The 24073-nt window shown below is 40.5% G+C and overlaps 1 protein-coding gene across 3 annotated transcripts; it reads right to left on the reverse strand.

The window, feature by feature from the left end:
- Window positions 1-515: 515 nt before the first annotated feature.
- METTL27 (methyltransferase like 27) lies at window positions 516-24073 on the reverse strand. Of its 3 annotated transcripts, none has more exons than XM_075196619.1 (6): window positions 23978-24073; window positions 12990-13162; window positions 9172-9300; window positions 5944-6079; window positions 3070-3162; window positions 516-823 (listed from the first exon to the last, which is right to left on the reverse strand). In XM_075196619.1, the coding sequence occupies exons 2-6, from the start codon at window positions 13107-13109 to the stop codon at window positions 588-590; spliced, it is 714 nt and encodes a 237-aa protein (XP_075052720.1). In that variant the 5' UTR covers window positions 13110-13162; window positions 23978-24073; the 3' UTR covers window positions 516-587. The 3 variants fall into 3 exon arrangements, with proteins under 3 accessions (XP_075052720.1, XP_075052721.1, XP_075052722.1); XM_075196620.1 differs by having other exon boundaries at window positions 12990-13158; window positions 23978-24053; XM_075196621.1 differs by lacking the exon at window positions 3070-3162.

Consider the following 24073-nt stretch of genomic DNA (forward strand, 5'->3'; position numbering starts at 1 on the left):
AAGGCCTAGTGTAAAGATACGTGGTGATGAGGCTAATGGTGATGATAATATCAGCAGCACTGTATTGCTGCTTCTGATTGGCTGCTTGTATTGACCCCAGCTGATAGTACTTCATTTATTAGCTTACGACTATAATATATCAAGCACTGACTGTCTATTTTGATGACTTATTTGACATTTCCGTGTAGACTACTGCAGGAACAAAGATTCCCATTAGGTTTATAAATTAGTAAAAGATGGATGTCATTAATGTTTTTATTTCATTATATTTCATAAGGACAGTGTGTCTCACATTTATTAATACAACCTTCAACACACTATTCCCACTTGTGTATATGACTCTTCATTACATTATATTGTGTATGAATAATCCAAAGGGTTCAGTTGGGGGATGCACATGAGATGATGATCTTTGGAAACATACAGACATGCTTTAAAACAAATTATAGGGCTTTATTCCAAACAATATGATTTAATTAAAATTTCACAGAGCCTTACCATTAAGTAGACTCCCATCAAATTATATAAAAATGTTTATTAATCAAACAATACAACAAATAAGTAATCCAGTAAAACATGCCACATCCTCAATGAACAGTGGAGGAAGATGCTGTTTTCCTATAAAGGTATATGATACCAGGGATATAATCAGATTCTTGTGTAACCTCATCTTCTGATGTGGCTTTCTCCCACTGCTCCACTTCCTGTACAGAGATTTGTTCCCAGAATCCTTTGTTCTGTAAGTCAGACATTGCTTTTTCTAACTCAGCCTTGTACTGTAGATTAGAAATGTTACCACGTGTGGTCAAACATATGAGGCCACCTAGGCATACATAGAAAATCAGGTTGTCAAGCGTGGATAACTTTACAGTCAATAAAAATATCAGTAATGATACACACATTAACCTAGACATTCTAAATTTACACTTCGATGACCACGTGTGTATATGTGTGTGTATATTTTCTACAGCTGCAGTACCACCTATATTTAACTAACCAGCTGACTTCCCAGCCATTAAGGGATAAAAACAGAACCGGCAAATCTATATGTATGCCACTTTTATGCCAAATTGTGGCTTCTGATTGCCTCTCCTGACCACACTTCCAGAGGAGGGCTGGCAAATTTTAGCCCGGGGGGCAAGACTCGACTCAGCAGCCTATTAGGAACATTTTAAAGAGAAAAAATGCAGGTGGCCCAGTGACCCAGCCCAAAATAGCCCACTATGGGACGGATTTACCCTGCACCCCAGGTCAGCCTGCCCCTGCACACTTCTTTCTGCAGCATCCCACAGCCCTACTTTATGTTTGGGTCTCTGAGAAGAATCGCAGAGCCCTAGGAATCATTTCCGCCCCCTTCACCCTGCAACGTCCCAGCTAGTTTGACATCCGGGCGCATGAGCTTTGTACATTAATTAACAGCCTGCTGAGACTGATTGTGAACACGGAGGTTGCTGTGCTCTGATTGGCCCATTTTAGTATACTATGTAGGGAGGGCTTAGCCTCCCTGCCGGTTATAGCATCCTGTGTGCCTCCCACTGATGACCAGCTCCAGTCCTGTGGATACTCTGCTTTTTACTTTTGATTCCTCTCTCTTTTATAAAAGTAGCCACTAGCCCAAACAGCATGGAGCAGCCACCGGGGCTCCTGATGGGGAAATCAACAGGTTTGTAAAATCTAGGCAGCCTAATTTGTTAAGTATATACAGGATATGGAGTCCCTGATCACTATTGATGGAGAAAGTATGTAATATTCCCCTTACACTAAAGTTATGATGACAACATTGCTAAAAACACCTTCAACGTTTGGACCTACTTCTGAGAGCAATATTCATCAATACACTGTCTATTTTGCAAAACCTTATTTTACAGCACCAAGTTTGCATGTTTTAACTCCCTAGTAAACGGAGGTGGTTACCCTATTGAAGACCAGAACAGTATTCCCAAATTTCAATTGCTCATTTGTTTTCAAATTTCTAGGATAAATAGGGTTGTTTTTGACATCAGTATCACAGAAGGCTATATGAATTGTTTTCCACATTTTCCTTTATTTTTTTTCAACAAAATGCAATGCTGATGCGTTAAGATTAAAATATGGTGGAGTTATCTCCTATTTCTAACAGTGTGACCTTTATATCATAGATCATTTGGCAGCTACTATTTAACCTTCTTTACACTGCATCTATTAATGCTGATGTACAGAGGAATCTCAAATATATTCTTTTTTATTTTTTAATCGAAGCCGAGGTACGCTGCTTCCAGTGTTGTGCAAAAAGCCAGTGCTGGGATTTGGGACTTTGGAAAGGGCCCTGTTCCTCCGGATCTCCTTGGTCCATGAGGCCCCATAGGGGGACAGGGGTCCTAAGACTCCCCTACACTGAGGCCAGGGTGAGCCCCTTGAGGTCCCCAACCAATGAGGTCATAGGGCCCCTTGGGGGGGGGGGTCTGGGGTCTTCAGAAATACCTCAGCCAAAAGGCTTGGGTGGGCCCCTTTCTTCCTGCAGAAAACTGATTCTTAAGCTCTCTGCAAGAGGAGTGAGCCCTTGATAACTAGGGGAGAGGGTCAATCATAAAGGTCTAAACCAAAAACATGCCAAACTTGTTTTTAAAGCATGGCACTGGCTTGTGCAAAGATAGTATTTCCAAGTACAGAAAATGTTTCACCTTTGTTAAGACTCATCAGTGCAGTATAGGATTTCTTGTTCAGGATGTGAACAGCTATAGCAACAGCCTCACTGCACCAATGATAAGAATGATGGAACGCTATACATTTCCCTTCTTAAGGGGAAAGGACTTCTGGGAATTTAAATTTACTTGGCATCACTTTGAGTTGGTACTTTAACCAGTCAAATATAACAGCATGAGTAGGCTTGTGTTAAGACAAACTTATTCTCCTGAAATGAAAATCATGTATTTTTTTACGTGTTTCTCAAGAGTTGAGCAATTTAAGTGAATGAAAAAGAAGTGCATATACACACTTCACACTTGTTGACAAGCATTTTAAAGACATAACAGTTTCACTCTGGAGTAACAGGCCTACAACTCAATATAAAAGCATTGGTTTGTCTCTCACCATGTTTGGTGACACGGAGCAGTTCAGGAACAACAGATACTGGGACTTGGCCATCACTCATAGCTCCTACTACAATAACTGCATCATATTTGTCTGGAAGACAAAAAGGGTGTCATTTAGGGGTAAAGTGCATCATCCAGTCACTAGAATATTGCACAAAACGTGATAGTGATGAGAGCCTATGCAGTCATTGCCTGGCAGGATTTACAGCTCATAGATTTTAATTGGACCAAGCAATCGTTTTTGGTCCATGAACAGTGGGAGGTAAGATATTTTGGGCTAAATGGCCTTAAAACAACCAACCTGATCTTAAATAATGTTGTATGTTGAGTAGAAGACGGTACATTCTATATTGGAAACTAACTCTCTGGTGAATAAAAGAGTTTGAATGAGTGAGGTGGGGATTCAGTAAATTAATGGGATTAACAGACAGTCATTTAATTATGTAGATTTATTCAAAACATTTGGAAGTAAGGTAATTTGCTATTCAGTCATTTTTTGTGTAGACTGGAGATGTGGGATGGGGTTAAAATAATGATATTCATAAACTAGAGAATTGCAAGTAATACGTGCAACTCAACATCTCAGGCTAGCCACAAACACATGGGGAGATCCAGTGCCGTAACTAGACATTTTAGTGCCCTGGGCGAGACAGGGCACCGGCGCCCCCATCTAAATGGGAGTGGCATTTGACAAGTGGGTGTGACCAACCTAATGTGGGGGTGTGGCTATCACTTTACTGAAAGAATTCTGTTACACATATTTGCAAATGCATGAGATAATATAAATGCCTAGTGGCGTGTGTTAGTCTGTGTGTGTGGAAAAAATAAAACCAAGCTGCAGCGCCACCTGCTGGGCGGAGTTATACACTGACCTACTAAATTCTTAGTGTGTGTGTGGGAAAAAAAACTCAGAAAGGGCTGAAATTTGGTATACTAAGATGTTTTTAATTTGTTAATTTAATTTGTTAATTGTTAAAAGTGTTTATAAAGACTTAAAAAAAAAAATATATATATTTCTTGAAGGAGAAGTGACAGTTGGGAGTGGTTGGAGGTTGCCGGGGGTGACAGTGGGGAGTGGTTGGTGGTTGCCGGGGGTGACAGAGCGAGAGGAGTGTGATACTCAGGACCGCTGAGAGAGATCCCTGTGTCTGGATAGACATCTGGATAGATGTGGCGATGAAAATGAAGGATGAGGTGATGGAGAAGAATGATGAGGTGGTGACATGTGGACAAAACCACGTTAAAAAAGGGCGCTTGCGTCGGGAAGTAATGCTCTTCCCCTGAGGAGGCCTGGGCTAGGGCCCAAATGCATGACAAGAACCTTTTTAACACCTTAAGTAGCTTGATTTGACTAGAATGCATGAGAATCATGCACGGGTTAACTTGTATGATAGATATATATACATATATATATATATATATATATATATATATCTATATCTCATATCATATATAAGTTATATATAACTTAAGGGATGAAGGTAGAGAGGCAGGTAGTGTGCGGCTGCTGCCCCCCCTTGGCCTTGCTCCCAAGCCGACGGCACCGCCCGCACATGCCTCGTTACGGCTCTGGGGAGATGCTGCACTTGGCCTAATTGACAATACAAATGGGCCTGTATCTTATTTGTCCAGAAAAACTTTGGCTACATTAAGGGCATCTGATTGTTCATGGGGTTCACCAAATTAGCACACCTCTGAGAATCCCATGTTACCCACTGCCAAATGACAGCACATATGAGCATTGTAAGTCAAGATTTTTACTTCTGATGGATAATGTCTGATAATGTATTGAACAATCATTTTAGGGGTTTAATCTGGCTACACATACTGTAATACTTGTGTGGCCAAAGCAAGTACAATGCCTGATGACAAACATAGAGATTGCAAGCCTGCGAGCAGGGCCACCCTACAACCCTTTCTGTAATACCCAGTCTCATTTTATTATCGTTTGTTATGTCGTATGTAAACTGCTACCAAATATGCTGGTGCTATATAAAAAAATGTTAATAATAATAATAATAATAATAATAATAATAATAATAATAAACAGCTTGTAACAATTTGACATTTTATTGACCTGTATATGAGATAATTTGTTAGTTTGAGCTGTGTGGCAGATCGGCCAGTGTATGGCACGCTTTACACACACCTAATTGTATTAAATTTGATAAGAAACCATCACAAAATCTGTGTGTGGATTACTTTATAAAGGAATTACAAGAAGAGGAATTCATGCAAAAACCCTGGCTGTGAAGTGGGAATAAGTTAAATCAGCAATGGATAGCTGTGAATGCTTTGCATAGTGAGAGGTTTTTGCAGTATTACTTTTTGAAATGCTTTGATCCGTCTTGATTTTCTTACATGTTTTTCCTGTTGCAATAATGGTTTTCATATTGTAAATCTCTATCTATTTTTAGAATGTTGTATCACATATGGAGTGTTTGCACTGTTTTTTTGTTCTTTATTGGGGATTGTTCTCTAGATTCAGGATGAGAGGACAACATGGAAAAAATGAAAACTTCCATTTTTTATTGCACTTCATTGGTTCCTATAGTACTGTATGTGGTGATTTAAACTTACCAAGATACAGTAAGTGGTGCTATATCTAATCTGAATATACATGTATTGGTCAGGTACCCTAAATTTCATCTACTTTACGGGATGTAATTAGACATGCCAGGACAACTAGACATAGGAAAAAAAGTCAACAGTAAGCTAGATTATGGACTACTGATGAAAATGAAAATGTACCTGGTTCTCAATATGCTTATTGTGCTGATTTGGTTGCAAGGAATGACAATAGAGGAACCTTGCAACATAACAAAGAGAAGCTGTGCATCTAACTATTTATCATCAAGGTAAGATCTCTTACCAGAGCCAGAAGGTAGTGGGTCTTGTCCCAGCATGCACTCCTTCAACTCTTGGTACAGTTGTTTATTCTTAGCAACTTCCAGCATCCCTGCACTGCCATCCCAGCCATGAAACAAGTTAAATCCACAGCGCTGCAACTGGAAACAAAAAGTAAAATAATGACAAACCTAAAAGCTTTAAAAATTTTAAAATGTTATTAAACCAATCCTGCTGTTTAAAACAGCTGCAATCCCATATGTCACAGATCACAAATGAAGTTCTGTCTATAACAGCCCACTTTATCCTCCATGATCTCACCGGTCTTTCATCTTTTGCTATGAAAACAGGGGAGATAAACAAATATAGCTGTAGACACAGGGGGTTAAACAGACCCAAGGGTCAAAATCAGTAAAAGTGTAATAATCAGACAGCAGGTAATAAAGAAAACAAAATTGAAGCCAGATACAGTTTGTACAAGTAATAAAATCAGATATAATGATGGCCAGGAAGGTAAGATCTAAGAAATGTTATCCCTGCACCTGCTTATCTGGCTGCGCCAGGCTTCTCCGGGAAGCCCTGTTGGGGGCCACAGGTCCTCCATTCTGTGTTGTCCTTCTTCCGATCTTCAGACAAGAGGGGGAGTTGAGTGGATCTGATGGAATCCTACATTGCTATATCAGTATAATGGCAGCTGCAAGGTTTCAGTAAACCCTGCACAGTCAGAGGGATTTTTGTATTTAAGATACTTAAGAGCATCAGCCCTTTATGAAGCAACATACATTAAACATGCTCCCAGCCAAGGAGTAAAAAGTAACATTTAATAGCACAATAACAACAAGTAAGACAAACTCATTTCCTTAGCTTTCACTGCGCCTCTAGCCAGACACTGTAAGAACAGAAGTCCGCAGAGTGATGCTTTTCACTGCCAGTCATGATTACAGGTTTCCACAGATGGGAGGAAAAGACTATTACATGGGCCATCGGCCATTATATTGCAGGATGGCATTGAGACAAGAAGTAGACACAAACAGCATTAATGTTAGGTTACATTCCATTTCATCAGGGCCCCATAACATGCCTGTGATCAGCCTCCGGATCCATGGTTCACCATTAATATTGCACTTACTTTAAATGACTTTACTATGCACTTCCCCTTAGTTAGTTTACTATCTTACTCTTGTATTGTCTACAAATTAATATTTTTGTAATACTTTATTTAATCAAAGCTTTTTAAATTCCTCTATAAATCAGTAACGTGCACAATGTACTAGTTCTTCCAAAAAAACACATGTAAAAGGTATACATAAGAATTGTTATTATTACACAAAAGCAGCATTGGACACATGCAAAGAAAGAAACACAATTAAATAATACACAATACTGTGCAAAAGTTTTAGGCAAGTGTGGAAAAAATGCTGCAAAGTAAGAATGCTTTCTAAAGTAGAAGTGTTAATAGTTTATTTTTTATCAATTATCAAAATGCAAAGTGAGTGTCTGCAGGCAACAGCGAATCATGGAGCAGGTTCCTTGTAAGTTTGGGGCTGCATTTCAGCAAATGGAGTTGGGGATTTGGTCAGGATTAATGCTTAGAAATACAGGCAGGTACCTAACCATCATACAATACCATCAGGGAGGTGTCTGATTGGCATCAAATTTATTCTGCAGTAGGACAATGACCACAAACATACAGCCAATGTCATTAAGTACTATCTTCAGTGTAAAGAAGAACAAGGAGTCCTGGAAGTGATGAGATCAGGGCTCTGTGGGGGCCATATCAACATCATCGAATCTGTCTAGGATTACATGAAGAGACAGAAGGATTTGAGCAAGCCTATATCCATAAAAGATTTGTAGTTAGTTCTTCAAGATGTTTGGAACAAGCTCCCTGCCGAGTTCCTTCAAAACCTGTGTGCAAGTGTACCTAGAAGAATTGATGCATTGATGTTTTGAAGGCAAAGGGTGCTCACACCAAATATTGATTTGATTTAGATTTATCTTCAATTCATTCACTTTGCATTTTGTTAATTGTTGAAAAATAAACTATTAACACTATTTTTGAAAGCATTCTTACTTTGCAGCATTTTTTCCACACCTGCATAAAACTTTTGCACAGTACTGTATATAAACACTGTCTCCACAATAAACAGTTACAAGTTTATACCTAATGACACAAAGGTTTTAGACATTTCCTTTCCAATGACAGAAAGAGGTCCGATCCTGCCTCAGGTCAGTAGCCTATCCCAGGAAACAATGTCATATTAGAAATCACTACAGTACTGAGCATTAAAACTCTTCATCCATCTAATAAACTTTACTCTCTCCTTAACATGAGCAATGACAGAGGGACAGGATCTGATCTACATATATCGCAAAGCAGAACTCCTCAAAATCCATCTGTTTTGGAAATGTCAGAGTGGAGAACCTGGATATACAAAAACTGTATAAACTAAGTCTCCTCCAGAGTGCCTGCAACAAACTGGAAACATCATCACAGAAGTTTGGATGATCTAATACAACAGTAGACTGGAGGGTAAGGACTGTAATTGAAACTTACATGAACATTGTTCCCATACAGTTAAGGTGAGCTTAACCACATTAAGAGTTTTTGGGGAGTCTCTGGGTGGGTCCAATATGCCACTAAAGCAGGTACAACAAGACACCCCCCTCCTGGTAAAGAGCAATCATTACTCTTTTATATATCCAAGCTTTTTAATGGGGCCTAATAAACTTAAGCAAATTTGTTTGGAAGGTCTTAAGATGGGTTCTAGGGATACTGACTTGCAAGGTTTAAAACAGCTTCGGCAGTTGTGGAAGTATATTAATTCCTACAGAATATATCTATTCTAATCAAGATAGTAGGGCAGGAGTTCCCCTTAAGGACGTCTGAGCAGATCTTTATAAAAAGAAGCACAAAATATTGTGAGTATAAAGTCAAGTACAGAGAGGTAAGCTGGATTCCCAAACACTGAGTAGCAACCAATAGTCTCGAAAATGACAAATTTGCTGTAAAACTGTCTACAACTTATTTTATTGTTAAAAATATAAAATTAAATTGGGGATATTACACAGTAATATTACATCATGTTTATTAGTTTGTATTACACAATAGGTTGGCATAGAATAATCATGGGGACCCACTGTCGTGCAGCGCATATTCCCATATTATTACAAAGACCAGTCTGTCATTATTACAGGCCAGAACATTTCTGATCACTTGGAGGTGACTGCAGGTGTAACACTGTATTATTACCTCTTCAGCTACAAGTCCAGTGCCACAAGCTACGTCCAGCACAAGCTTTGACTCCCGATTTAATGTACATACTGAGGCCAGTGAAGCTGCAGCCAAACGGGGGGCTTTGTATTCCAATGTTGAGACATCCTTCAACACAAAATAACATAAGTTACTGACATGCAGTGCCTTGAAAAAGCATTAAGACCCCAAAACACTTTTCCATTTTTGTCACATAATATAAATTTGTAATGCAAGCTCAAGTTTGCACAGATGCAGTACATTACTTCACAAGTCACCCAATTTAACTCCACAATAATTTGTTGCCTGTTTTTTTGTAAATATAAATACTCCTCTTTCTGTGAGGTTCTACAGCTGTGGTGCACCAGCATTTCATGCAGCGCACAGGAAACAGAACAGATATAGGGAGACTGGGGGCACAAATACTACTGCACTATTTCTGTCCTGGTATCCCAGGTCCATGCGTACATTTAGGGGGGGGGGGCTACTGGTTGCCCAGAAATCACCCTCAGAAGTACTTGGATTGTAGTTTCCTCCTAGACGGCTTGGAAGGGGAGGAGCCACATGTGTCAAATGAGCTACACGGCGTCCGGGCTGCACTGAGTTGAATGTCCAATCGGCACCTGCGTTTGGGGGCGGTTTTAGATATACTGGGGCCTTGGGCAGAAATCAAGGTGGTAAACTCTCATGAAGGGTGGAGAAGGATAAAAAAAATTCAAACAGTGGCAATTCTCACTCCCTTTAGTACAGCTACAGAGAGTGATTCACACTGTTAGTCTCAGTCTTGTTATTAGATAACATCTTACACTGCTTGTTATTTACAGTAAAACAATTTCACTTTAAAAAAAAGGCATATTATGGCAAGTTTTGACTTGCTTTATTCTGCAATCTGAAAGCCATCTTTAGAAATCCTGTATTTGCTCCTGGGGTCCCCATTGGAGATAGTGAGACCTGGTATTAGAGAGGTTAGTCTGGCTCTATCAGAATGAAAAGCTTCATGCAGCTTCATCGCCAGACTGTCCCTTTATAACTGGAGAGCTTAGTCTTGTGAGGGAGACTATGGAGAACAGGTAATAATTGTGTAGGGTTATGTCATACTCTTCCGGAATTTCCGTGAGGCTCAGATTTTCTGTGAGCCCTCCCGGGAGAGCAGGCATCCTCCCGGACGTGATGGAGACAGGGCTTAATGACGTAATCTTGCATTGTTGAACCCCGCCCCGTTATTAAATGCTGTGAATTTTAATATTTACTAGCGGATGGTGGGGCTAAGGTGACGCAATAGCATCACCATGCCCCCTCCTACCCCCTGTCACATTACCTCTCCTCCGGAAGAGAGGTCTGGAAAGTTGGCATATATAGGTTATGTGTTGCTATGGGAAAGATACTGGGGGAAACGGGCAAATGCAGGATTTGTAGAGGGGGGTTTCTACACCACACCACCAGTGGGCGTGACCATCATGCATGGGGGCGTGGCTATAATATTAGACAGTGCTTGGCTGCTCTCCAACTCTTCCTATGCCTATAATATATGGGCAATGCTGCATGCACTACTGTTAGGCATAGTTGCCTAGGACTCCCGAATTTTTGTGAGTTCTCCTGGGCTCCCGAGAGAGCAGGCAAAAACCCCGGATCCCGAAGTCGCCGCTGTTGAAGATAGCGGGGGGCGGGGCTAAACGCGGCATTGTGGCCCCGCCCCCTGCTGCGATTAGCTGAAATGGGCTAAGATTGACAGGGGGCAGAGCCTAATGGCGCAACACGCGAGGCCAGGCCCCCTCGACGGACCCCCTCCCGGACAGCTGCCTCTTAAAGTTGGTAAGTATGCTGTTAGGTGCATGCAGCTCTCCCTTTTCAAGCAGAGCCGTGTGAAGTGGGGGCAGGGTCCAGCCACCTCAATTATACAGTGCCCCAGGCTTGGAGGGGGGTTTCCAGATATTAGGAAACCCCCCCCTCTATTTGCCTATGGGAAAAGGGGTGAATGCATGGTGGAGAGGGAGATGTGTTACTAAAGAGGAGAGGGGGTGGGCCTTACAACAGAGGTGATGGGGTGGGTGTTTACTACAGAGCTGAGCGGGATGTATTACTGCTGTGACAAAAGGGGAGAATACAAACTACATAGGTGATGAGGATACGTTATTAAAGAGGGGAGGAATGTGTACTACAGAGGTGAGGGGGATGTGTACTACAAACGTAAAGGGGTGGATATCAGTGTGGTACTACAGAGGTTATATATTACTACTATGGCGAGAGAGGGGAATGTGTTACAACAGAGGTGATGAAAGATGAGGATATCAGTGTGGTACTACAGAGGTTATATATTACTACTATGGCGAGAGGGGGGAATGTGTTACAACAGAGGTGATGAAAGATGTGGATAGCAGTGTGGTACTACAGAGGTTATATATTATTAATATGGAGAGAAGGGGGGAATGTGTTACTACAGAAGTGGGGGAGGGGTAATGTGCCATTACAGATGTGAGTGGTGTGGGAAGGACAAAATAGGTTACGCAGGGCACTGCCACTAATGTTGAGAGGTATGGCATACCAGCAAAGAGGTTCCTCTTTTTCTGTAGTAAATTCTACATATTTTACATGTTAAAGCATGGTACGCATTATTGCGGCACCTTCAAATGAGGTTGTGCAACGCATGTCTTACAGCACGATAGAGACTTTCCATTAACCAGATGAAAAACAGAGACAAAAGGGCATCTTAAGACATATTGGCGCTATATAAATAAATGATGATGATACATATGATTATAGAGGCATAGATCTGGTGAAGGGCACAAGACTATTGCAAATGCATTAAACATCCCTCTGAGTTCAAAAATTGTCCCTATCTCCATGTCGAAGGTTAATACAGATCTATTCAAAAAGACTACAGGCTGTAATAGCTGCCAGAGGTGGTTCAAACAAGTATTGACCAAGGGAGATAATTACTTATTTAAATGATGTTATATTAGTTATGTTTTATTTGTTTATGGCTTTCTTTGTTGTATTGGAGGACTCCGGAAATGTGCGACTCATATATAGAAATTCCCATTCTAAAAAATACAGATCCCAAGTTGTGATATTCTCAAGTGTGGACAAAAAGATGGGGGCTGAATACTTTTTTAATGCCACTGTGTAGACACATTATTCTAATTAAAATGCAGGCATACTTCCCAACTGCAGGGTCATGTTTCAAACTGTGTCATCAGGCCTTGTCCACCAAACATGATGGATGATGACGTCATGACACACCAGCCACTCAAGGTGTACTGAGGAAGGGCTTGATAACTAAATTATCCTACCAACTTTTCACTGTGAACCAAATATTCAAGCCCTGTCTATCTAGTCTTTTCCTACCTTGCTTCCCAGAGAGCCAGAAAAGTAGCCAAGTTTTCATACAGTGCAATTACAGTTTGTAAAATACATCACATTCTAGAAATATACAATAACACACTGGTCTTAGTGAGAATATTGCAGTCCCTCTCCACAGACTAAAAATAAATACAAAATTATATAAGGATACGAAAAAATATAAATTCCCCTGCATTTTGAAAGCTGCGGTTTATTTTGACTGCATATTTGGGGACGTGGACAGCTCCATTTGGGTTTTGAGCCCTACAGTGTATTTTGATTCTATGGCCTATGTGATAATGTATATATGAGTCTCCATATAATTTCATGGGGGCCTGAAGGACCAAAACCTAAAACAGAAGCTGCACCATATAAAAGGTTTAGTAATAAACATAAAAGACTCTGGACTTCAGCACCAGGTTTCATAACTAAAGGGATGAGACTCCAGTACACAGGTAATATAACACATAGACTATTACCTCTTCATATTGGTTAGCCCATTCGTCGTAGAACTGTAGTTTTTCAGAGGGAGAGCAGTCTTTGTGAGCCGATGCAATGATATCCCTGACTTCTTGTAGCCTCTTGCTACAGGCCGCCATATTTTCTTACAGGTTACAACAAAACCTATTCTTGCACCCTCGTAGTCTTCTATCTAGACATGACATTTAATATCAGAAGAAGACAAGGTTTTACAGCTACATAAAAGTTAATTCCCATTGTATACATACACCAAAAAATATATTTTAACATATTAAATCGACTCAGGTTAATTCTGCAACAGAGAGGCCCAAATGTACACGTTTGCTGTTCCACTAATCTCTAACCACAGAGATTCAGGACTTCAACTACCACCATGGGGTAAATGTATTAAGCTCCGATTTTGAAAATCCAGCGATTTTCTCGCGGGTGTTCATCTCGCAGATGTATTAAAGTGAGATTTGGGGGTAAATGTATGAACCTCCGGATTCTTCAACTCCGGCGAGTTCAGCGTCTTCAGCGCTTAAATTTAAAGCGGCGCTGCCTTGTAAAGGGAGACTTCCCTTTACAAGGCAGCGCCGCTTTAAAGAATCCGGAGGTTCATACATTTACCCCTTGCTGTTAAATCGCCAGAGATGTGTTTCTGTCAAAATCACCATTTACAAAATTGATAGAGATCAAAGTCCCGGCTGTTTGACACTCCAGCTATACAAGACTCAAATGTATGAAGCTGCGATTAAGCAAACTCTCCTGAGTTTGCTTGGAAAATCGCCAGATACAACACGCTGCATCCTAGTAGCGCGATTAGTAAACACATCACTGTTACACTCTCTGCCTATATAGCCGCAGGTCCCTGCGACTGTGAAAAGTTTAAAAACAGATAAAAGTTTTTTTAAAAAATGTGTGGGGTCCCTCCCCGGCCACTATTAACCCTAGTGCTGCCAGCCTACTGCTAGTTGTGTGAAAATCAGGGAAAAATTTGAGTGAGGTCCCCCCGATTTTCATGCAACCTGCACTAGGCAAATCAGCCCAGGGTGAGTGGCACAATAGCAGGGGGACACGCGGCAGGGGTCCCCCTGCCATAATGACAACCAACCCCAGGCTGTTCAGCACTGGGCTGGATTCCATAGGGAGTGGGGTCCGCCAAAAAAAACGAGCAGGCTCCCCTCTAGGAATAAACCCCAAAATACTCACCAATTTGATGTTATCATCTGTTGTCAGCAGCTTCTAATCCAAAAATGACCGGGCAGGGTGACCCCACCCCTTCTTTTTTTAAAACTTTTACCTGTTTTTAAATTTTTCACATCCGTGGGGACCTGCAGATATATAGTCAGACAGTGTAACAGTGATGTGTTTACCAGTCTCGCAGCTAGGAAACACAGGAGAGTTAGCTAAACACGGAAGAGTTAGTTAGGATTGTTTGACATTGCAGCAAATCGCCAGAGATGACCAGCGATTTTTAAGATCAGAGTAAAAATCTCAGTTTAATACATCTGGCAACTTGGGGACTAAAATCGCGGGTTATCACCCGCGATTTGGCGCAATTTTATATAATATCAAAGACAAAAAAGTCCTGTTCATTTTAACAATGTAATTGTCTGCAATGATTTTTAGAAGCTAAGACTAACTGCAGAGCTAGCAGTCACTTTAAATCACTTTATGTGGGTCTACTATCTTCAACTTGCACACATACACCATGCATAACCCATATAATAATGTCAATAGTTCCATGATGGAGCTATCCATCAGTTTAAGAGATGTAAAGCTATAAGAAATAGGCGTACATTAGCATGTAAAGCCATACAAAACAGCATTAGGTAAATTCTTAATAAAATTATTAGGTAAAAAGTTCACTTACAACGATTTTTGGTTATTTGTGAACAGTGTTCTTGTCACTTCGCTGTTTGTCTCTCACTCTAATTACAGTGTTGCTAGAAAGTTTGTGAACTCTTTAGAATTTTCTGAATTTCTACATAAGTGACTATGGTGTATATTTAGTAAACTGCGGGTTTGAAAAAGTGGAGATGCTGCCTATAGCAACCAATCAGATTCTAATTATCATTTATTTCGTACATTAAACAAAATGACAGCTAGAATCCTGTAGTTTAGTAAATATACTCCCAGATTTTCATCTAAGCCATAAAAATAGATAGAGAACCCAATAACACACAAAAAGAATATACTTTTTCATTAATCAAAATGATTCAACATTACATTTCTTTGTTGGAAAAAGTATGTGAACCTCTAGGATTATCAGTTCCATTAAAGAGATAACTAGAGGAGTCAGGAGTGTAAATCCCTTGGATTTAAGAAACATAGACCTAAGTCTTAACAACTAAGCGCTGGTCTTCACCACACAAGTTTATCAACACACGCCATGCCTTGATCAAAGATGATTTCTGAGATCCTCAGAAAAATATTTGTTGATTCTTATCATGCCGGAAAAGTTTCTAAAACGATGTGTAAAGACTTTGGCCTTCATCAATCCACTATCAGAGAGAAAATTCAACACTATTATTACCCTTCCCAGGAGTGATCGTCCAATAGAAATCACTCCAAGAGCAAGACATATATCGCCAAGAACCCCTGGGTAACATCAAAGGATCTGCAGGCCTCTCTTGCACTGGCTAAAGTCAGTGTTCATCAGGCAAACACTTATAAAGAATAGTGTGCATGGGAGGATAGCAAGGAGGAAGCCACTAATCTCCAAGAAGAAAATGGCTGCCTGTTTAAAGTTTGCTAAAAAACCACCTGGATAAGCCAGAAGACTACTGGAAGAATGTTCTGTGGACGGATGAGTCTAAAATAGAACTTTTTGGCTTAATCGAGAAATCTTATGTTTAGAGAAAACTAAACCCTGCATTCCAATATAAGAACCTCATCCCAATCCTGAAACACAGTGTTGGAAGAATCATGAATTTTGGCTGTTTTGCTGCCATGGGATCAGGACGGCTTGCCATTATTGATAGAACTATGAATTCTGGATTGTACCAGCAAATTCTACAGGAGAATATCAGGGTTTATGTTCGTGAACTGGTTCAACAGTAGATAGGTCTTGCAGAAAGACAACTACCCTAAACACACAAGTCAGTCTACACAATAATGGTTGAAGCATTATACATTTTACGTTTTTGTAGTGGCCGAATCAAAGCCCAGACCTTAATTCAATTGAAATATTGTGGCAGAACCTGAAGCAAGGTGCTCAGACAAGAAAGCCCACCAACACTCATGAGTTGAAGCTTTGCTGTAAGGCAGAATGGGACAAAATTGCTCCAAGCCAATGAGTGGGACCGGTCAATCGTAAACGTTTGAAGTTACTGAAAGCATAGGCTCACATACTTTTTCTGACAAAGACATTTCCTTTTGTATTGTATTCTTCTATTTTTATGACTTAGATTAAGATCAGAACGCACTTAAGTCACATGTATATAGAAATGCAGAAAATTGAAATCACAAACTTTCTAGTACCACCGAATGCTGCTGGAAGACACCACTAGCAGCCAATCAAACATGTATTTTGTATGCCATAAGAATGTTTGTAAAGTTTTCTTTTTTACTAACGCCCCTCTCCGTTCCAGATGAAAACTAAAGTATTTGATTAGAAAGACCAATCTCTTTTTTGAGAGGACGGTTAGCCATACACCTACAAAACCTAAATTCTGTTTTCTATTTTTAGCTGAACACTTACTCATATAGTACACTAAAAAGCCACAGCTAATGCTAATAGTTCAGAGGTTTAACATAGAATACAAAATCACCTAATGTAATGAAGTGTATTACAGTTTCACAGTATTTGGGACATTTACCAAGCATTATAGTGTCAGTTATGTGTACACAGCCTAACCATGTAGTACTCTTTTTATTCAAATGTCTATTAGGAGGTACCTTAGATAACCTCTTGTAAGTGTGCCTAAATAAAACCAAGATCCTGCCTCCGCCTTCAATACCACTCTTTCTGTATTGACTATGTGTATATTAAGATAAGCTCATTAACTGCTCAGCTCACATCACATTCCCCCATTTACAATCTATGCCTTGGCCACATAACTAGGATTAATATCTATTTCTTTCCAGTGATGGATCTTTAAACTGGACATGGGTTTATAACATTCATATTTTCCTGAAAACATTATTATATTAAAACAATGTCTATGAATAACTCGCCTGTTCCAGCATAACGTTCTCATTATTTCAAATGGAATTTGGGCATTTTCACTACAACAAAAGATGTAAAATGCCTTCAAAATGACTGTTGGTGGCTGCAGTATAGTACTGGCTAGGATGCTACATTTGCATATTTGCCAAAGGTGCGGTCTTTTGAACAAAAAAAAAAAGAATATAAAAATATGACTTTCTGTAAAAATGTTCTCCCAAAATCTCTTTAGAAATGACTAAATAATCATTCAATCACTCACAGCTCATGTATAGTAAATGACAAAAATAAATTGACAGAGTAATCCGCTTATTAAATAATTTTATGGCTGCACTGTAATATTTAACACCACCAGCTGTTATGCCTGCAGGGTCCACATACTCCCTCTGGTGGAGAACAGGTGCAGCAGCCAACATTGCTATATACTGAAGACAGCATTACATTGTCAGGATTCTCTTTTCACAGAAATTAGGCTTTGCATGCACACTAAGTCATTAAGGAGAGCAAAGCATAAAAAAGGAGTAACTTTGAATCTGGACAAAACCATGTTGCATTTGAGGGGGAGGTAAATTTAAAATGTAGGCATAGATTTATAGTTGGGGTAGGGCATGTCCTAGATCAACTTTAAATTTCAGTGTAAAAATAAAGCTATGAAGTATTTGTGTGCTAGATGAAAAATAAGCCAGTATTTAACTTTTGTTCAAAATAATAAATTAATTTCCACCCCTTCCTTTGTAACATGGTTTGACCCGGAGAACATTTACTCCTTTTTCTTGCCTTACTTTCCTTAATGACTCAGGCCCTAACAGTACATTTCTAACTTACGTAATAGAGCCAGAACATGTGTACAAGGAGAGGAAGTAGGGAGGGCAGAATATATCTGTATTTTTGGTGTTAAAATAGAATAAATATTTGAAGTAAAGAATTAAGAATAATAAAAAGGTGCCAAGGTGTGTTAAAATGATTGTTATTTCTAACAGTTGTTGTTTTTACAGGCTTGTTCTCTCCTATGCCAAAATGTTATCACCAAAAATGATAACTATGCCATCCTTAATGCTATCTGAAAACAAAGGGCACGACGAAGAGACAGAGATTAGATAAGGGCGAGAGCAAAGCAGGGAACACACTTATGCAATTTTTGTAAATTTTTCTTTAATATGTTAATCTTAGTTTATATTTTAATAAAAGAAAATTGTTCTTTCACATATTATCCCTGGAGAACTTGTATGATGGCTTCACAGGTTTCAGGAATGATGAGACTAAGAGCTTGCGGTGAAATAGCTGTGCTGTACTTGAGATCAGCCAGTGTCCTTCCAATAGCCAAAAATCTCAGGGTAGTAACCAGTCTCTGCTCTACAGATATGGGTCTCCATAAATATGCTGGGGGCTGCAGTTGAAGGTTCGGAGGGCAGCATGTGACCCTAGATCCGCCTGCTGCCCAACACTGGTCTAGTATCACATATCTGGATGGTTTGTATCGCTTCTCAGCCTTTTGGCTAAGATCAAGTGTAGTTGTTGCAGATTTGAGAAGTAGCGACCTGGGGGTGCCATAAATCACGGGTCAGGAGACCTTAATACACATATAACGCGATTATGTTGGCACCCACGCACCTTTCATACATTCCATTGAGCGAACAACACTGTATCTTTAAACTCGATCCATACCGACCACAGCACGTAGAATGCTCTATTTTTATCCTCTGCCGAATAAATGACTTCATCCATAGCCATATAGAAGTCTATTCGTGTAAACCATTCTTTTATAGTGGGGACTAACGGTGATCTCCAGTGGACCGGTATCACAGCCTTTGCAGCGCTATTGAGAAATTTTACAGAGGACTTTTTATATTGGGAGACTGGCATACTAGTGTCATTGAGTAGCCAAAATCTCGGGCAGTTTGGTAAATCGATTCTCACAATCGTTTTGGAGATGAGAATGACCGCATCCCAGAAGGGTCTGATTGCCGGACAATCCCACCAAATATGTAATGGAGTGCCCGAAGTTCCTCGACACCTCCAGCAGAGATCAGAGACCCCAGGAACCATTTTTTCCAGACGACTGGGACACTGGTACCACCTAGTTAATATTTTATAATGTGTTTCAACCACTCTTACACTAACTGAACTAGCGTGAGTGCGCTGAAATATGTTCCCCCATTCTGATTCAGGTATGTCTATATTTAACTCCCGCTCCCAGTCCCTAGTAAATTTAGGTAGCGCTTTGAATGACTGTACAATCAAAATCTTGTATATAGATGATAGGGTGTGCCTAGGGCGTTGGGCTGCAGTACAAAGAGCCTCAAACTGTGTGCGAGTCCTGTCTGTCTCTTCACGGATTCCACTGGAACAAGCAAAGTGTCTCAGTTGGATATGTCTCCAAATTTCCACATTGAGTAGACCCCATTTTGCCTGTATCTCAGCAAAGGGTATGACTCCAGACGTGTCCACCAGCCGGCTGACACGGGTTATCCCTGCTTGGATTCAATGTTTAAAAGACTGTCTTGATAGACCGGGGGGGAAGTCTGGGTTGTCAAAAAGTGCGTCAAGGGTGAGTGCTTTGTGGAAATGTTTGGAACAGAGCGCAGCTTTGACCATCTGGCCAGGGTAGGACAGATAGTCGGGTGTTTAACAGTGGGAAGGGAAGACTGCCATGGAACAAGATCAATAGCTTTATCTAGTACATAATCTTTAATCCAAACCCACTGCCTGTCCCCTCCTCCTCGTGTCCAGTCAAGGACCCTATTCAGCATAACAGCATCATAATATGTTGAAAAATGTGGCAACTGTAGACCACCATCACACTTGCGTTTATATAGTATGTCATGCTTGAAACGAGGTCTCCTACCCCTCCAAACAAAATGTCTAATGGCCTTATGTAACTCATTGAACCATGAAGTGGGGACATGGATTGGGAGTGTGTGTGGGAGGTATAGAACTCTCGGGAGTAAATTAATTTTGACAACATTAACTCTACCTATCAGGGAAAAGTCCTTCTGAAGCCAGTCCCTTAAATTGGAGCGTATAGTAATATAGGCAATAGGTAGAAAGTTATCTGTATAGATCTTTGAATTATCTTTGTTTATGATCACCCCCAAATACTTAAGATGCGTGGGGTGCCAGACAAAGGGGAAAGCCGACTTCATATTGAGGGCCAGTGACTTTGAGTAATTCATTTTAAAATGAGATAATTCTCCAAACACACGGAATTCCGACACAAGGTTTGGAATGGAGACAGTCGGGTTCATGAGGATGGCAAGAAGATCATCCGCGAAAAGAGCCAATTTAAATTCTCTCACATCCGAACCCCAGAAATATCCAGATTTGCTCTAATAGACCGCGCGAGTGCCTCCATACATAAGATGAAAATCATGGGAGAGAGGGGGCAGGGTTGCCTCGTTCCGTTAACTATATTAATGGGTTCTGATAAATCCCCATTAACCCTAACACTGGCCGTTTGATGTGTGTATAATGTTTGAATTCTTGCCAACCCCACCGGCCCCAAGCCCAAATGGCTAAGTGTAATATGACATTTTTATTGCTATTTATATGGTACCACAAAATTCTACAGCGCTGTTTGGGGAAGTAAAGCATAGTTCCGAATTTCTTAATGATCCAGCCTACTCGATCCAGTTCCCAGCTCCTCCGCTCTGTCTCACCTAGTGCTGCTTGCACCTTGTTCACTTCTTTAACCTTTTCCTCACTAGTATCTTATCCTTCAAATATGCTATTATCGTGCATATTCTCAAGACACCCTCCCTTAACCATTACTTTTGACCCTTTGCTTCCAAAATTCTTGTTTTCAACTTTCTCTCCTCCCTCTCTCTTGCCGACCCTCTTTAATATACCTCTCAAAATTTAGAATCATGAAATCAGGACAAAACCACGCCCACAAATGGACACAGTGTAAAACCCCACCCAGTTTTTTGTTAAGCCCTGTCCCTTCTGCAGTTGGCGAATTGGGATGTCCGACTAAAAATTGGGACAGTTGGGACTTATGTGTTTGGTGAGGGCAGTTTTAGTGGAATGAAGAGGGCGAAGCCACACTAAAGTGACCAATGACGCACTATTAGCGTTGTCAAATGGCCTCTACCATTCCCCACATTAATAGCTAATGGGACATGGCTGTGGGGGCATTGTGCATATTGATGATACAGATATGCTGCAAGTGGTTAAGGCTACTATGGGATAATATCTGCAAGTGGATAATGGCTGCAATATGGATAATGGTACAAGCTGCAATGGATTAATGGTTAATGCCTGCAATATGAATAATGCTTATTGGTTGCAATCTGGACAATATTAATGACTGAAAAGGGTTAATATGTAATGGCTGCAACGATTGCTAGGTATGAAATATGGAGGACAGCGTTTTTTTACAGTGTGTTGTAAATTGGAGGACAGCATGTTTTACAGCATGTTGTAATTGGAGGACAGCATGTTTTACAGGGTGTTGTAATATGGAGAACAGCGTGTTTTACAGGGTGTTGTAATGTTGTGGATAGTGTGTGTTACAGCATATGGTTATATACAGGAACAGCATGATATGTGGCTATATACAGGAATAACGCAATATGTGGCTACATAGAGGAACAGAATGAAATGTGGCTATGTACAGGAACAGCGTGATAAGTGGCTATGTACAGGAACAGCGTGATAAGTGGCTATGTACAGGAACAGCGTGATAAGTGGCTATGTACAGGAACAGCGTGATAAGTGGCTATGTACAGGAACAGTGTGATAAGTGGCTATGTACAGGAACAACTCAAGATGTGGCTATGTACAGGTACAGCACGATATGTGGCTATGTACAGGTACAGCATGATATGTGGCTATGTACAGGTACAGCACGATATGTGGCTATGTACAGGTACAGCATGATATGTGGCTATGTACAGGTACAGCATGATATGTGGCTATGTACAGGTACAGCACGATATGTGGCTATGTACAGGTACAGCACGATATGTGGCTATGTACAGGTACAGCACGATATGTGGCTATGTACAGGAACAGCAAGATATGTGGTTATGCTTGAAGTATTGAAGATAATTACACCGATCAGCCACAACATTAAAACCACCGACAAGTGAAGTGAATAAGATTGAATATCTTGTTACAATGGCACCTGGCAAGGGGCGGGATATAGTAGACAGTAAGTGAACAATCAGTTCTTTAAGTTGATGTATTGGAAAAAGAAGAATTGGGAAGCGTAAGGATCTGAGCGACTCTGGGCCAAATTGTGATTGCTAGACAACTGGGTCAGAGCATCCTCAACACAGCAAATCTTGTAGGGTGTTCCTGGTATGCAGTGGTTAGCACCTACCAAAACTGGTCCAAGGAAGGACAACCGATGAACTGACGACAGGGTCATGAGCGCCCAAAGCTCATTGGTGCGCATGGGGAGCAAAAGCTAGCCTGTCTGGGCCAATCCCACAGAAGAACTATTGTAACACAAATTGCTGAAAAAGTTAATGCTGATCCGCAGACAGGTCAGAGTACCCATGCTGACCCCTGTCCAGAACTGGACCATGGAGCTATAGAAGAAGATGGCCTGGACTGATGAATCACGTTTTCTTTTACATCATGTGTAGGGCCAGGTGTGTATTTACCAGTGGGAGCAGATGGTACCAGGATGCACTATGGGAAGAAGGCAAGACCGCTGAGGGCAATGTGCTGCTGGGAAACCTTGGGTCCTGGCTTTCATGTGGATGCTACTTTGACACACGCCACCAACCTATACATTGTTGCAGACCAAGTACACCACTTCATGGCAATCGTATTCCCTTTAAGCACTGGCCTCTTTCAGCAGAATAATGCGCCCTGCCACACTGTCAAAATTGTTGGGAATAGTTTGAGGAACATGACAGAGAGCTCAAGGTGTTGACTTGGCCTCCAAATTTCCCAGATCTCAATCCGATTGAGCATTTGTAAGTGCTGGAAAAATGAGTGCGAGCCATGGAGGCCCCACGTCGCAGCTTACAGAACTTAAAGGCTCTGCTGCTAACGTCCTGGTGCCAGATACCACAGGACACCTTCAGAGGTGTTTTGGATTCCATGCCTCGACGGGTCAGAGCTGTTTTGTCAGCACGAGGGAGACCTACACAATATTAGGCAGGTGGTTTTAATGTTGTGGCTGATAAGCGTGACATGAAAAGTGAAACATGAAAAGTGAGTGATTTTGGCAGAGGCATGCGGTTGCTTTATTATCCAATAGTCAAAACATGATATTTGTTATACATGTTTGGCCAAATTACATTTTTCAAGGCTGTACAATATCGATTTATATAATAAAAAACAGACAAGAAATGTGCGTCTTGGCGTAAACGGAGACGTCTAGGCCAGAATAGACACATAGATTGTGCCTGTTTTCATATATCATAAAACTATGGAGCAAGTGAAAAACAGACAAAGTATTTAGGCTAGAGAACCCTCTTGGACAACATACAGCATTGGCTCACAACATACATCTTTGCCAATCTTTCGACTATGTTTCTGGCATTCTAAAAAAATGTTTAAAAAATATGTCCCATTTTGTAGCCAAAAAAGCCTGTTTACGAGTTTCATACTGTAAAAAGCTAATCCAATTTTCATTACACATATTTTTTTTTAAAAAAAAAATGAACCAAGATCATCGGAAAAGATTTATACAACTGTTGAAAGACATGTCTAATTTAATATATCTGTAATGTGGACTGACAGCTGTTGATCTTTCTTAAAAAAACAAAAAAAACCCGATATATATGACAGCATCTTGCAAACAGAATTTATGCATATACTGGAGGGAGTCCCAAAGAGTGCAGGTAAGTTGTTATGACTGAAATAAAAGTGTGGACTCACCCAAGTACAGTGTGTTTCTGCACAATACCTTAGCAGCAAGTCGTCAGTCTTGTACACAATGTGCAAATGTGGACTACATCTCCCAGAATGCACTGT

The sequence above is a fragment of the Mixophyes fleayi genome, chromosome 2 (assembly GCF_038048845.1).
Source record: "Mixophyes fleayi isolate aMixFle1 chromosome 2, aMixFle1.hap1, whole genome shotgun sequence".
In the NCBI taxonomy this organism is placed as follows: domain Eukaryota; kingdom Metazoa; phylum Chordata; class Amphibia; order Anura; family Limnodynastidae; genus Mixophyes; species Mixophyes fleayi.